Below are 16544 nucleotides of genomic sequence, written 5' to 3' on the forward strand. Positions count from 1 at the left end.
GTGAAACGAATACATTCAGCTTATAATGAGCTCTAAATATAATTCTATCTACCTAAATGATATTTGTCCAAATAAATGAAAACCACCATAATAAAATGTGTAAATTCCTTTCAAATTTACATCTGGCTAATTCATGTTGAATAACCCCATTACCATGGACCGTTATCTCCCCCTGCTCTGAGCCTGTTTTTGGCATTTTCCAGGCTGCTACCATTCCAACATCATATGCAAATTAGAACTTGTATTTTCCTTACACAACAAAGACAAGTTACCCCAAATCCACCTCAAAATGTTTTTATTATTGTAATTACAGAAAGTGAACTAACCACCTTAAAACATACTTTGTGGGATTTGTGTAGTTTTCCACCTTTCTGAACCACAAAGAAGCAGTTTGCACATGTGGGATTTCATAATAAAATCTGTTGTTAAAACTTTTTTGATACTTGTTTCCTAGCACGGCGCCCACGATTTTGATCGTAGTACATCTTATACAATCGCATGCCATATAGTGGCATGCGATGCGATTCGATTTTTAATTGTACAAGCACCCTGATGGGTGCTTTCAATGTTAAATGCACCCCATTGGCAACGCCACCCCCACTATCAATGCCAACCCAAAGCGTGGCGAGTGCAGCAGGCCCGCAAGGGGCGGCGGTACGTGTCCTCCGACCTTTTCATACCCCCACTATGCACGTCGGCGTGGAGTAGAATTTCGATAGTGTGGCGAGCCACCGAGCCCAAAGCGTGGCGAGCGGACACGGATTACTTTACATGTATTCCGTGTCCCCTCGTTGGGCTTGCTGCGCTCGCCACGCTTCGGGCTCGGTGGCTCACTGTGCTCACCACTCTATCTGAAATCAACTCCACGCCGACGTGGATAGTGGGGGTATGAAAGATTTGTTCATGCAAGAATATGTATCTGCAACTGTTTTGTTTTAATTATATCTTCCAGTGGAGGTGAAGAGCATGCTGTGAGTGATCATGAATCTCCTAATCAAGATGTTACGTGTGATACAAAATGTTCAGAGAGTGAATTTGTAATAGGTTGGTATTTTTTTATTTTTTATTATCATTATTTATATTTAATTGCACATACTGCAAATGTAACCACTTGGTATATCTTGTTACTTCTATGGGTTTTGTCTTTTCAGAAAATGCTGCAGGAGATGCCACAGCAAATAAAGTGTTCTTTAATAAAGTTCCACTACCTTATTATGTCGTCACTCCCAATGTCTCTGCCCAGTCTTCATTTGATGATCTCTTGCCACCTCGTTCTCGTTCTGCATCTCCAACTAAAACCAAAGGCAAGACAGCACTGTTGATTGGACTTTCTACTGGTCTGTTTGATGCAAATAATCCAATGGTAAATGGCCAATATCTACACAACTGATTAAAAGTCTATGGGGGGGTATTCAATCCCCCGCCGCTATTTCCGATGGGGGAATTAGCGACGGGTGCCTGTTCAATGCTGTTTTTCCTGACAGCATTGAAGAAGCAGCTCAGCAGAATGGACCCGACTTTAGAAGCAGTCTGGCCCGTTCTGTCGAGCTCCCAGCATTATCTCGCCGATCCATGGGCGTATCTCACGGCCACACCCCCTTTTCGACGTTCGGCATGCAGGACATTGAATCCCGCCTGCTGAGATGCAGTCAAGCTGGCCGAGAACGTGACCGGGTCTCGACTGTCTGCTCTATGAATCCATGTCTTTTTCTTCGGAATCGGACACTAATTTGAAAATATATCGGCAGTTTCCACAAATGCAGATTCAGCTTTTTAAAGAGCTGGATCTGCAGATGTGAATCCCATCTGTTTCCCGGTCAGAAACACCCATTAATTCCAAGGATCAGAATGAATGGGAAACAATGAATACCACCCTAAGTCTTATGTAGTACTGTATGTGCAAGTCTTTTCTTCATGTAAAAGATTTATTATTTACTACCAGCAAACCGATACACTCAAATGTCCCTCAACTTTCCCTGTTTTGTTTTTACTCTTAGTTAATCTTTATTCTTCTGTTCTTTTACCTCTTTTCTGTTTCCCTTTTATTTAACTGGCTGCAAATTACTACTCAAGTATATCTGAAAAGGTGGTCAGCTACTGTGTGACTGCACTATGAGGACCATATGGGATCTGGCTGTGTTTAAAAAAAAAAAAAAAAAAAAAATAGGGCATATAGTCATAACTGACAGACTTCTAGTGCACCTTAGTCACTGGACTACAGGTGCCCTTACTTGATGACTGACCTGACAGTTACCAGATGTAACGGCTAGATCTCTATGCTTCACTATTTTTTTTTTTATTAGATTTTTATTGTGTTAACAAAATATTAGCAACAAGTACAAGAAACATTTTTTTATTTTCTTGAATGGGAAGGAGGTGGGGAAGGGTAGGAAATGATACATTTGTATAGTACATATTGATCTATGATTCACTATTTTTATATTAATTGCAGTACCCACTATGGTCAGTTCAGCTTTTGCCATAAGTTGGAAAAATTTGTTCCCTAAGCTCAGGTGTTTCATATTGCTAATATAATCATATAAATACATTATTTGTGTCCAAATTATATTAATACCCCATGCACATAGATCCAGTACAAAAGCCATATAAAGCAGTATTGTAGGTGGCGGCCGGGCACGGTTATCTGCCTGCCCATTCCTCCATGGCTCCTCCATTCTCAGACCCCAGCACCCGATGGCTATCTCTTAGTACACTGTGACTTAATTCTATAATTTTTTAATGTCTATTTTTAACAGTACAGAAACCTCACTCACCTATAACGATCATAAATATAGTTTATGCAATCCTTGCTTTCTGTGCGGAACAATGTACACACCATCTTTTACCTTCTAATCCATTGTCATCCATCCATTGAACATCAGCCTACATTGCATCAAGTACATGCCTTTTTAAAGTCTCATAATCACACTAGGCAGTAATGGTGAATTGTGCCGCTGATGTTTGTTTCTGATACATCAGAAGAATTACATCTTAATCCATCAGTCATAGGCAGGTATTCAATGATATTTTTCACCCTGTGCAGCGAATCCTGTTTCAGATTTACTGCACAGTTGCCGGGTTCCGGAGGGCTGGAGCATTCGCTGCCAGCCCTCCCTCTCCCCCTATTCAACGCCTCAGGGGCTTGCTGGGGGGGGGGGGGGGCGATGGCGCAAGGCAAGGAGATGGAAGCCTCCTGTCTGCACCAGAATGTGTGGGGGAGAAGGAGGGTTCCCGGGGACACAGGCAGCAGAAGCTGGCCCTTGGAGAGCTGGCAGGGGATGCGGTGGAGGGAGCCGCTGCCCTGTTCCCGCTCGTGCATATGTAATGAGTGGGACCAGTGTGCAGTGAATATGTAATGAGCGGCTCCCCCTGCTGACGTCATGTGTAAAAAAAAATATATATATATATATATATAAATATATATTCATGTGCTGCAAGCACTGAATAGGGTGAATCCGATTTTCAGTGAAAAAGTAGATAATGAAAACAGCCCGATTCGCCGAAAAAAACCAGTGAATCGGGAGCATTGAATACTGCCGATCGTATTTTCCCATGGTTCTGGTTCTCTCAACCTTTTATAGTCTATTATAATTAAAAAAAACATTCTTGATCCCACAAATATGAATAATCTGATTTCACTTGGTGTACAGTGTGTTACTTAGTATGACAAGGATACAGTTTATGCACATTTTGTTATTTGTATTTAGATGCTGAGAACCTGCTCATTACCTGATCTCTCTAAAATGTTCAAGACCTTGGTGGATGTACCCAGTGTTGCTGACTTACAGGGGGATGAGAACCTGGAGATAGAGGATATAGAGGATGAGCCTGCACAGGATGCAGATCATTCGGACTCTGAAGACACGTGAGTCTAACACCATTTCAAGGGGTATACAGGTTGAAGGGAGTAATATAAAGTAGCGCTAATGACATAAATTAATTAATCAACCTAGCTGCTAACTAGTAGGGATTACCACTCCCAGTAGATAGAATCAACAATATAGACAAGAAAGAAAGTGTTCAGGTTTTAACAAAAAAATAGCCAGCTTTGAATTTTTACATTTAAAAAAAAAAAACACACTCAGTATTTATAGACCCAGAAAACAATAAATCAATATACATATAGCAATAATAAATCTCATAAGGTACCGGCAGATACCAACCATTAATAATAGAGTATACAGTTAGTAGTAAAATTAAATATTATGGATAAATCTAAAAATAAGAATAAAAAATAAACGTAAGAGTAAAGGGACATACAAACGTAGAGATCTGTGCTAAGCAATTTTGCTGGTGTCAAGATCTCCCATTGAGAGCTCATACACACGCAGAGATTTGTGCTAAGCAATTTTGCTTACGCAAAAAAAGGCCGGGTAGTGGTTCAGAATGAGAGATTGCGATCAGTATCTCTCATTCTGTACACACAAAGAGATTTGCAGTCATTTGCTAAGCAATCTGACTAGATTTTGACTACATGCACTGATTTTAGTTAGCAAGAGATATTTAATCTCTCGGAGCATACACACTGAGAGATCTGTGCTTACTTTCTAAGCAATCTAGTCAGATTGCTTAGAAAATAGCACAAATGTGCTTGGTGTGTACACCCCTTAAGTATATTAAAATTGCTCCTTCTAAAGGTTAGTTCCAACTCCAATGAGGTCTTGCTTATTTATCCAGGTATTGCAACTTTCATATACTTAGTGGGGATACAGCCAATTTGTTAGTATTGTGTTAATAAGCAGACAGTCCAGCAATCTAGGTATTATAGATTGTTTTCTAAAGCCAAGCAGTTAGACAAAGCAATAGTTACCAGTTCTCCGATTGATGGTTTGTATGGCATGCAGCTAGGGGGGGAGAATGTGCTCCCACGATTGTAGTTCCCCCCCCCCCCCCCCAAAAAAAAAAATAATTCCGGATTGCTGTAAACAAACCAAGCTCCAAACGGGGGTGCAGTTGGACCTCGAAGGGAAGGCCGGCTAATCCTTATGGGCAGAGAATAAAATTATGGATCTACGCGTTCCTTGAAGAAGCCGCTGTTACAAGTAGGCTGGGAAACGCGTCGATCCATCATTTTATTTTCTGCCCATAAGGATTAGCCGGCCGGCCTTCCCTTCGAGGTCCAACTGCACCCCCGTTTGGAGCTTGGTTTGTTTACAGCAATCCGGAAATGTTTTTTGGGGGACTACAATCGTGGGAACACATTCTCCCCCCTAGCTGCATGCCATACAAACGATCAATCGGAGAACTGGTAACTATTGCTTTGTCTAACTGATTGGCTTTAGAAAACAATCTATAATACTTAGATTGCTGGACTTTGATTTTACTACTCTGTATCCTCTATTATTAATGATTGGTATCGGCCGGAACCTTATGAGATTTATTATTGCTATATGTACATTAATTTATTGTTTTCTGTGTCTATAAATACTGTGTTTTTTTTTTTTATTTAAAAATTCAAAACTGGCTATTGTTTTTACCTAAAGCCTGAGCGCTTTCTTTCTTGTCTATATTGTATACAGGTTGAGTATCCCTTATCCAAATATCCGTTATCCGAATTATTCTAAAAACCATAGTCTCCAAAATGTACTTTTATTTTTTGCTAAAAACCTACTGGGTACATCTGTAACTGGCACTATTGGGGAATTAAAATGTAATTTACACTAAATATGTGCAAGGACATTCACATTCAGTGCCTGAGATTGGACACAAAGTTTTTTCATGTTTTAAAACCTTGTTTTAGGCGCAAATAAAATAAGACGTGTGCATTTCATGTGTTTGATGCGTATGTACAACATAAATGCAAGTTCCCTCAAGATACATCATTGAAATATAAATCCGTTATCCAAAATTCTTATGATCCCAAGCATTTTGGATAAGGGATACTCAACCTGTATTTACTAAAGGTCTATTTCTATATTCTATATTTTCAGTGCTAAAACACTAAGCCCCCCCCCCCCACATTATTTTTTGGGGGTTTTAAGTTCTTGGACTTTTTTCATATTTTACCATCCATGCGGTCTTCTATTGGGAATGTTAAAGTGTGCTGAGCACAGTGGTAGTGGAGCAAGGCACCTCGCCTGGAGAGTGGCGAGCAAAGCCATTTGGGGGTTCACATGCTCAGGTGCCAACATTGACACCCAAAAAAGTGAAAAACTCCTGTTGACCTTTTCATGTGTCGACCATTTCAACATTGACGTTTTGTCATGAGCTCACACCACACCCTATAAATCCATAAATAAGCCCACTGCTGTACAGTAAGTGTGATTCGACAGTCAAGAGGTCGACTACTATTGGTTAATATGGTCAAAAGTTCTACATTTACTATGTCAACATTGACAAAAGGTCGACATGAGTTTATCCCAATATATTTATTTATCCCTCTCCCATACTGTAACTCATACTTTCTGATCCACGTGGATTCCAATTGGGAATGCGAACGTGTGCAAGGCACCACATAGACACCAAAAAACAAAACCAGTAATCTCGTGTCGGACTTTTACATGCCAACCTTTTGTCCAAGTCAACCTCTTTTCCTGTGTCGTTCTTTTCGTTATGGCCAGATAGTGGTTGACCTCAAGATCGTAGACCTAGTTAGTGTCAACCTAATATAATGGATATTGAAAGCCACAGCAAACTCCCCTTTGTGCTGCACTGTTGCCTTAATGGAGCAGTCTCTTTAGACCTAGACGCCTTATCAGCTGTAAATAACAGTCTCCTGCATGTTTTATAATGGTCCTTATTCTATTCTCTTGTTGCCAGTATGTTTGGGGAGACGGATCGAGACCTACAGGAACTGCAGGCATCAATGGAGCAGTTGCTAAGAGAGGATGCCAATGAAGATTATGGTGAAGCAGATGACGTGGCCAGGGCAGGAGTACACCTATCAAATAAGGAGGAGGAGGAGGAAGAGGAAAATGATGCTGAGCAGGAGACTGAAGTGGAAGATGAGGAAAATCAGCCTAGTAGTGAAAGTATAATAAATGAAGAGTGGCAATCAGGTACATTTCCTCCATCGGTTTGTGTTATAGAAGTCTAAACTGAACATACTGTGTGCTGAGTACTTGTCTCAGAGGTAGTGGTAGTATAGCTTGTTCTATTTTTCTTTTTATTGCATGCATGAAAGGGATGTGCTTAATATCCCGACAGAGGGGATGCCAGCAGTTAGAATACTGACTTAGGCATCCCGACTTGCGGCCACAAGACCAGACCCAGATTGATGAGGATCCCGAACTGAAGTATGCAGGGCGGGTTAACGTTAGGCCGTTGAGGTTTAGGTGTAGGCAGGGGGAGTGTTAGGTTGCACGAGAAAGAGGCTTGGGTTGGTGTGTGTGTGTGTGTGTGTGTGTGTGTGACTGCTGGCCATTTGTATGTATTCCATATAAAAGAGTACATTATTGAGCTGTGCTGTTCTCCTGTGTATCAATCATTCACCTGCTGAACAGATGCATGTTGCTCCTGTATTCCTGCCCCCTGAGTGACTTACAATGAGAGTGTGCAGGCCACGAGGAAAATGGGACAAAGCTATTATGAAACATTTACAACCATGTTCTAGAGATGACTGAATTAGTACTGGGACATATGAGATGTTTTAGTTGTAGCACATTGTAATGGCAAATATATATACTGTATACAGCTGTGTCCTCAACGCACCATGTTTGGTACACTAGGTGACAGTGCAGGATCTTAAGGTGCCCATATACTACTGCAATTTATACATCGCATGCTGTCCTTTTTCTTGCGCTGTATCTCATGCAACCTGCCCCCCACCCCCATGCACCGGTGGGAGGAGGGCCGAGTTGGAGGTCGGACGGCAGCAGGTCTCACCTCTGGCTCAGGTCCGATGCACACGGACCCGATGGGGACAACAAACTCCACCGATTTGGACCGATTTCTCTGCCTGATCCATATGGGATTGGGAGAAATTGTCCCAAATCAGACAAGTGTATGGGCTCAACTCATTTGTAATGTAGCTCCTCTATATGTTATCAGTCATTGGGCCAGATGTATCAAGCTTCAAAAAGTGATAAAGTGGAGAGTGATAAACAACCAGCCAATCAGATCCTAACAGTCATTTTTCAAACCCAGCCTGTAACATGGCAGCTAGGAGCTTATTGTCTGGCTTTTAATTACTCTTCATTTTATCACTTTTTTTCAGATTTTAAACCCAGGTCGCAAATTGTACAGAGGGTGACCCGGGTTTAATCCTTCTTATAAACCAGGTCAACTTGCCCTGTTGGTCGACCGGGTTATAAGCTTTGGTGATTTCACACCGCACATCAACCCTGGATGACGCGTCACCAATCCAGCAATAACCCAGGTGTGGGGTTATAGGGTTAAAATGAATCTGTCAGTGATATTCACTGTATTACAATGTCCTTTCTGTCCCTGCAGATGACAGCACTGAGGACTTTGAGAATGAGTATGAGGATGGTGACAGTGTATTTGGCCACCTAGAGGAACTGAGGCTGAAATTAGAACAAGAGATTGGATTTGATAAGTTTATAGAGGTCTACAACAAAATAAAGGTAACGCCTGAATCAAATGGAGTTGTTTTGTGCATCGCTGCTGTTTACCTTGAAGCAGACACGGTTGGCCATATATTCTTTTTGTTTTTAATAAAATTACTGGCTTTTACTGTAAATGATTTGGTGACAAAAGACATGTATGTAAAAAAAAAGTAAAATAAATGATATGGTTTCTGCTCTTTTTTTAGGCCATACATGAGGATGAGGATGAAAATATTGAAACTTGTTCTACAGTTGTGGAAAATATTCTGGGCAGCCAACACCAGTATCTATATCCCAGAATCCTCCGGTTAGTCATGGCTGATGGAGCCTACCAAGAAGGTTAGTTATAAGAATGTATAAATGCTACCTTACACTAAATCACTTAATAGATGACATTTTTACACTAATATTTATTAATTTAACCACATTTAAATAATTGGATGCGGTCATTTGGTCTACAGCATTATGGTCGACATGGGAAAAAGTCGACATGGGAACAGGTCGAAATGTCGTTAGTTCGACAGGTCATTAGTTCAACATTGTCTAGGTCGACAGTCAAAAGGTCGACATAGTTTTTCACTGTTTTTTGAGCTAACATGTGCCGACAGGCGGTATTTCATGCCCTACCATCCACTAGGGCGTGGTGGGAGAATAAAATAGTGTGTGTGCCGAACACAATGAGGCACCGTGCCCGACGCATAGCGAGCGATACGGTGCACTTTAAACTGTGTCCATCTCGACTGTGTTGACATTCAGGTAGAAAAAAAACAGTGAAAAACCGGAAATCGAACTAATGACTTGTCGAACTAATGACCTCTCGACCTAGAATCATGTCGACCTACACCCTAGTCGACATTTTCCCATGTCGATCTAATGGTGTCGACCTAATGGCTGTCGACCAGAATGCTGTAGACCAAATGATCCCAACCCTTAAATAATTAACATATATATTATGAAAACCTATATACTAGAGACCTGTATCCATACAGTATATGCTTACTTTGTTATAAACCGGCTCCCTTTTCCAATTTAATATATTATCAATACCTTCAAATGAGATCAATATTTTACACTAGCTGACCCGCACGGCGTCGCCCGGGAAAACCTTGAGTGTTTTTTAATTTCCAAAATTGCTGTCAAATTTAGTCTTATGCTGTGCCAAAGGCCCAAAATTTTAATTTGTTAAAACCTCCACCATAATGTTAGAATGTGTTTTCATTGATAATCAATGACAGCAATGATATCAGGTGTGGTGTTGTTGTTGTTTAATTCACACCGCTCCTGACTTGATAGCTTGTGTGTGTTGATGAATTCCACATCCACTCCTGAGATTTAGCACCTATAATGCATTTTATTTGTGTGTTGTACTGTTTTTGTGTGTGTGTTGTACTGCATGTGGTGTGTTATGTATGTGTGTGTGTGTGTGTCTGTCCAATGTGTAAGTGTGTGAGGTGCGCTACGTTTACTGGCAGTATGAATGGTGTAATGGTTAGCATTACTGCCTCACAGCGCTGAGGTCATGGGTTCGATCCCCACCATGGCCCAAACTTTGTGGAGTTTGTATATTCTCCCCGTGTTTGCGTGGGTTTACTCTGGGTGCTCCGGTTTCCTCCCACAATCCAAAAATATACTGGCAGATTCATTGGCTTCCAACAAATGTAACCCTGTGTGTGCGTGTACATGTGGTAGGGAATATAGATTTTAATCTCCACTGGGGCAGGGACTGATGTGAATGTTAACATATTCTCTGTAAAGCGCTGCGGAATATGTGTGCGCTATATAAGAAACTGTTAATAAATCAATAAATAAAAATATATGTGTGTGTGTAGTGTGGTGTACTGTGTGTGTGTATACAATGTGTACGTGTGTGTGATATGTTTTATATGTATGTTCCACATTATTCCTAATTGTTGAAAGCCTCCACCATAATGTTAGAATGTGTTTGCATTCATACTCAAAGACCGCAATGAAATCATCTTCGTCATCTGTTTCCAAGATCATCACTCTTTTTTCCAGATCATCAATCAAGGCAAATTGAACCTTGGTGTTTTTTATATTTCTAGGTGAAATTTCCCTAAAAACGGCTTTAAGGTGTACACCACTGGGTCCAGACACACGCACAAACATTCTTCAACTTATTATATAGACTAAACAGCATTTTAGGGATCAGTATGCGTGACTGGTGGACTAAATGCTGGTTGTCAAAGACAGACCGTGGCATTCCAGTAAACCTAATCACAACAAGTCTACTTGCCCTCTCCCCCTATCCAAAAGTCAGCACCAGTACCAAAACCAGCTCCCCTCCTAGCTGATGCGGAAACACCCTGTATAGTTACGATCGGGATGCTGGCGTCTTCATCTCCACTGATATCTGGATTCTATCTCTGGTGTTATGGCCACTATTTGGGATATTGGTTCTGGTATTTCGTCCACCGGAATCTTAACTTCATCCAGCATTTTATAGGACAGCAATTGTAAATAGAATTTTCCAAATATATGATGGTTCTCTTATCATGTGGTATTGTCCTCAAATTCACTTAATCACGAAATGTATAGATGAATAAATGTATGATGCACTGCTGGTGCCGCAGCTGCTGTATGAAAATAGCTTTTGTGTCAGCACTTTTACTATGATATGTCATGTGTTATCATGTTGATTGCTGGCATTTAAAGGGACTTGATAATTAGGAGCAAAGAAAAAAAGAGTAACTTTGCACTTCAACAAACCATTTTACAATAAGTTTGCATGCATTGTAAATACCCACTTCTTTTGCATGTAGCCCACAAATACTGGAAAACGTTTTTACACACTTTTAACTTCCGTTAGGAGATCTCTATCCAACTCTATGGGGGTTGTTTATCAAATATTGGAGAATCTAATTTGGGTACTATGAGCAACCTTTCCACTTTATCGAAATGTCATTTCTATTGCACAATCATTGAAAAGACTTACAAAAATCTCCTCTACCCTGCAAGTGTACGGTCTTTGTTTTATCCATGATTCATCCTTCGGCAACTAAGATACTCATCCACTCACTGGTCATCTAGAGTACTGTAACCTCCTCTTATCTGGCCTCCCACCTCTCTCTACTCCAATCTGTCCTCCATGCCCAGCTCATCTACCTCTCTAAACATGCCTACACCTACCCATTTTGCTCCACAAAAAAATGGGGCCTCTCCCTAACTGATTACTTCTTCCCTGTCCATCCTCCATGATTTTGTCTGTGCTGCCTTCTACCGCTGGAACGGTCTCTCTCCCTGTCATACTCTCCACACTTGCAAAAGTCAAATTGGCTGTCAATTTCAGTTTTTAAAGCAAATGATTGTTTGTATCAATCCAAAAATGTGGTCAAGCCTCTGAAAACTGTAATGTTTCTGGCTCTCCTTTTGTATGAAAAGGCAGCAGAGCATATTCACAGGAGCGCAATTGGGAAGGTTTCTTCTATGAAGGAACGTAGCTATTGTGGCCATACACTTAAAAATATCTCAGTGTACAGATGTAGCACCTCTCTTCTTCGCAGGGGCTGGCGATTCAATCACCAGCCCTCTGCTACCGCCAGGGGCACGCGCACACGAGATGCACACGCGCACCGTGAAAACTGAGCCTGACGGGGGTCCCCCGCCACCGTCTCCACCGGTCCCCCTCGCCGCCCCGAAACAACCCCCCCCCCCCCCGAACTGGGCAGCGTCTCCCTGAAGCGGAGCCCAGCCATGGTACTGGGTCGCGTGTGAGACGGTCGCGTGTGAGACGCACGCGCGTCCCAGTCCCTATTACCGGCGCTCGCCAGTGAAAGGGATCTGGCGGAGCCCGGCAAAGAAGACAGGCGCTACATCTGTATATGCCCATGATGTCTGATGGGTGTCAGCTTGTCAGTCAATATATCAGCTGCTGAGCGAGGTGTCAGGAACCGTGTTTTCTGTTGAGAACACTGGCCCCAACCGATTAATAACCTGAGTGCGGCTTATTAATCGCTGCCGGATTCAGACCGGCGGGGCTGCGCATTTAAATTTTACATACGTTTTCAGGCATTTTCTGAGCGATTTTGTTAAATCGCTCAGAAAAATGCCTGAATGTTGGCCTGTGTGTAGGGCCCAGAGGTTGGGTGTTGAACTAGTGTAAAGGCCCCCATACACTATGCGATTTGGGCACGATTTTGCCCGATTCGGATTAATTTTACGGCCCAAATCGCATATGGAGACATGCCCTCTGACCCGATGCACGGCCCCGTGCGCATCGGATTGGAGTCGGGAGGTCGGACGGGCTGCACATAAGATTTTCTAAATCTTATGTGCTGCCCGGAGCCGTGCGGGGACTGCAGCTGGCGGGGGGACCTACCTGAGCCGGCCTGAGGAATCAGGGGAGCGGCGCAGGGAGCCCGGCAGAGGAGGAGAAGAAGCTGCCAGGCAGCGCGAGTGGCGGGAGCAGAACACTTAAAAAAAAAAAAGCCGATACAAACGCATAGGAAGCCATTGATTGGCTGAGACCTCTCTCAGCCAATCGCTAGTTGGCTGTGAGAGGTCTCAGCCAATCAATGGCTTCTTATACGTTTGTATCGGCTTTTTTTTTTTTTAAGTGTTCTGCTCCCGAGTTCCGCCGCTGCCTGGCACTGGCAGCGTCTTCTCCTGCCCGGTACACTGCGCCACCCCCCCTGCTCCCGCTGATGGCAGTGGCTTCTTGAACGGCTCCCTGCGCCCCAGCCCGGCCAGCTAAGTGCTCCGGGACCCGCCGCCCGCCCCACTGCTCCCCCTGCCCCTCACCGCCTGCCCCCTGCTCCTCACCGCCCGCTGCAGCTCCCCGTTACATGTGGTAAATCGCAAGCGATTTATCACATGTAAAATTTGGCTAATCAAGTGACAAATTGTATGTGAGCCTCCCGGGGAGCTGCCGGGCGGCTCGCAGGAGAATTGGGTCCGACTTGTCGGCCTAATGTATGGGGGCCTTAAGATAAAGATGTTTTATCTGTACAGGCAATAACATGGGAAACACAGAATTCACTTCATACTATACTTCCAGAACTTACATCACCGGCGGGTCCATTTATTTGTGCTCTAATTATGTTTCCTGTTTTTATTTCCACTAGACAATGATGAATAAATACAACTCAGGATTTTCATATTCAACATTTTGCTGCTAGAAAAGAAGCTGGACCTCTTTGTATCCCATGTACTCATCCTTCCATAAAACCGGTCTTAATATTGATAAGAAATAATATGTAAAAGAGCATCTGTACATGTTCATCGATGTCACATTTATAACTTCTATGTACGGGATGTAATCCTTCTATTAATCTGTTTTATTATAAAGGAGCTTATTATAGTGAACGTGAATGGGTTTAGATCAGACCATCAGAGATCATTTTTCTATATATTTCTATTTTGTTATTTGTTGATTTTCGTCATGTTAAAGCTTAAATATGAGTTTTCAGTTGTCGCCAACATATGCATTGATCTTTTATTATTGATGTTGAGCTTTGATTGTCACGGGGATCACAAGAAAGCTGACAATCCATTTTCCAACCGATATTAATGCTCCGGTTTGCAGCTTGCTTGTTACGGTGCAGTGGATGCCGTCACCACAGCTGCTGTCTAAATTGATAACTGCAAGTACATTGCCCCACCCATCCGCACAATATCTAACAGGCAGCAGCACTGTTAGTGCCAGTGTAATACATGGGGGGGACCGTTATCAGTGCACATAACATGCGCTAATACCACTTCACCCCCATATCGCCGGCTATCTATCTACCCCAGTGTTCTTTGGGGGAAAAACATTTCAACATGCTTTTGAATGATTGTTCCCATCAGTAATTTATTTGTCTGTCATGGGTCATTTACATTCCCCTTATCTAGATATTTATCTGTAGTTAGTGAGGAACTAAATTATTACTTAAGAAACATTCAATAACTTATAGAAGCGTTTCATTTTACTAGAAGCTTGTGTTATAATAAACATTAGTCATTTACGTCTGTATTTTTTTTCCAATGTTGATTTTGTGTTTTAATTTTATGACACTTGGAAGTATGTGATTTAAACCTTTGTTAATTTTTTTTCCTTTTCATTGTTTGGAGAATGACCAAAAAGGTCACAAGTACCTGCCGGCAAAGCCATAACCCTACATACATTGCTAGGTCATTCTAGCAGCAGCCATAGTGATGACAGTGGGAGCGGGGGTTTCTAGTGGTGTAACCATTTACACGCATGTTACTAGTGCTAAGATTGCTAGTAAAATGCATGTAAAGAACCAGTGGGCATGGGCCTGAGATTTTGCATATATTATGAAACAAACAGTAAAGGTTGAGCGGTATTGTAACTAAACGTTGATATGTATATTCTTTCTAACTTTCCAATAAAGATGTGCAGTAATTTTCTAATATCACTCTGTCCTTTTTATCAAGCTGGTATATACTTTACTACTGACATTATAGAAAATGATGCAAACCTGAAGCTCCCTGTGTGTGATTGTGTGATCTACAATGTGTTAATGATTATTCACAGTACTAACTAAAGGACTGTTGTTGCTGTGGACACCTAAAATGTGCATTGATGTTGTACATTGTGGTTTGTGACCACTACAAATGGAGCTTAGAAAGTATGTGAATCTGCTTTCTACACCAGGATTATCTGCATTGTGTCACACTCTGGGGATTTGTAGGGACTGGCAAATGGGGAGTAACCTTAGAGGAGATGGGAAATGGATGGCGGAAGCTTGGTGGACGTATGTAGTGCTTTCTCATGTACCGATGTACAAGATAAACGGAGGAGAAGTTGAGTAAGATTTAGAAGGTTTAATAATAAAGTCTTGCGATACAGTCAATGATAAACATCAATGAAGACAAGCAACAAATACTGGAAATGCACAGAAACAAGCAACTGTGATAACAGTAGCAGTTTGTATGTCGCTAGATAGTCTGTTGCGTGGGCCTTGAATACAACTGTAAAAAGGCTGAGGTTAGCTTGTGGAAAATACTGTGAACTTGGAGACAATTGCAAAGAAGTTGCAGATGACTTGTGAAGGACTTTCAGACAACCGTAAAATATTTGTGAATGACTTTGGAAACGACTGTAGAGAACTTTGGAGATGACTGAAGGATTTTGGAGACCACTGTAAAGAAGTTGTAGATGATTGTGAAGACCTTGGAGATTACTGTGAACCACTATAAATAACTTGGAGATGACTGAACTGTGAAGACTTGGGTACCACTGTTAAATGCTGAGAAACTATCAGAGCTGGAAAGAGGTGGGTCCTCTGCAGCACACTGGTGGAACACTGCAGCACTGGTTATCTTTAAGGAACACCAGACAGGAGCAACAGCAGGTTGGACAGGAACAACTGTGGAGTGTAAAGCCACAGAACCACTATCCAGTAGGTAGACTGAAGCACTGGCAGGGAGACATGGGCCAGACCCCTTTTATCAGGTAAAGACACACTGGATTGGCTGGAGAAACCCCTGGTGAGGGGATTGGAGAAACCTTGGTCTCCAACATGTTTGCCTCCATACTGGAGACACCACGGAGAACCAGGCACACCTCCTCTCACAGCCACAGACATGTAGCAGGTCTGCCCCTCCACAGCATGTTCTACAATGGCGGCCTCTGTTGCCGCACCACGCCGCCCGGATCCTGCCTCCTATGTGCTCCTGCTCCCTGCTATCCCGACCACACCATGCGGCCCTCGGGGCAAACCACACGACCCCCACCTGCGGTAAGGCTCCGCTGACACAATGTATAAATGATCACCAACTTATATCATTGTACACTAAAAACCATGCATGGTCTATGGCCAAAGGAAAGGAAACTGATAGTGTCTTTGAACTGAAGGAAAGTTTAAAGCAATTTAGTCACTAAAAATTATCTTTTAAAATTCAGTTATGTATATTTATAATACACACATCATACACAGATAGCAACATATCATTTTATTCAAAATCAGGAAAATAATGATTAAGTTCAAAAATGGTAATGCAGAAACCAGGTTTGACCTGCAGAGGGCACACAAACAGTATATGGTTAGCATTACTGCCTCACAGCACTGAGGT

The 16544-nt window shown here is 42.2% G+C and overlaps 1 protein-coding gene across 5 annotated transcripts in view; it reads left to right on the forward strand.

The window, feature by feature from the left end:
- NEK1 (NIMA related kinase 1) overlaps nucleotides 1-14881 on the forward strand; it is a 74028-nt gene extending 59147 nt beyond the window's left edge. For all 5 annotated transcript variants that reach the window (XM_083170996.1, XM_083171007.1, XM_083170991.1 and 2 more), the window contains 7 exons: nucleotides 953-1044; nucleotides 1152-1363; nucleotides 3708-3865; nucleotides 6760-6998; nucleotides 8392-8525; nucleotides 8714-8846; nucleotides 13589-14881. In XM_083170996.1, the coding sequence (XP_083027122.1) occupies nucleotides 953-1044; nucleotides 1152-1363; nucleotides 3708-3865; nucleotides 6760-6998; nucleotides 8392-8525; nucleotides 8714-8846; nucleotides 13589-13602 (982 nt within the window). In that variant the 3' untranslated portion in view covers nucleotides 13603-14881. The remainder of the gene's footprint in view (nucleotides 1-952; nucleotides 1045-1151; nucleotides 1364-3707; nucleotides 3866-6759; nucleotides 6999-8391; nucleotides 8526-8713; nucleotides 8847-13588) is intronic.
- Nucleotides 14882-16544: the final 1663 nt, after the last annotated feature.

The sequence above is a fragment of the Crinia signifera genome, chromosome 1, assembly GCF_055691185.1.
Source record: "Crinia signifera chromosome 1, ASM5569118v1, whole genome shotgun sequence".
Classification (NCBI taxonomy): Eukaryota; Metazoa; Chordata; class Amphibia; order Anura; family Myobatrachidae; genus Crinia; species Crinia signifera.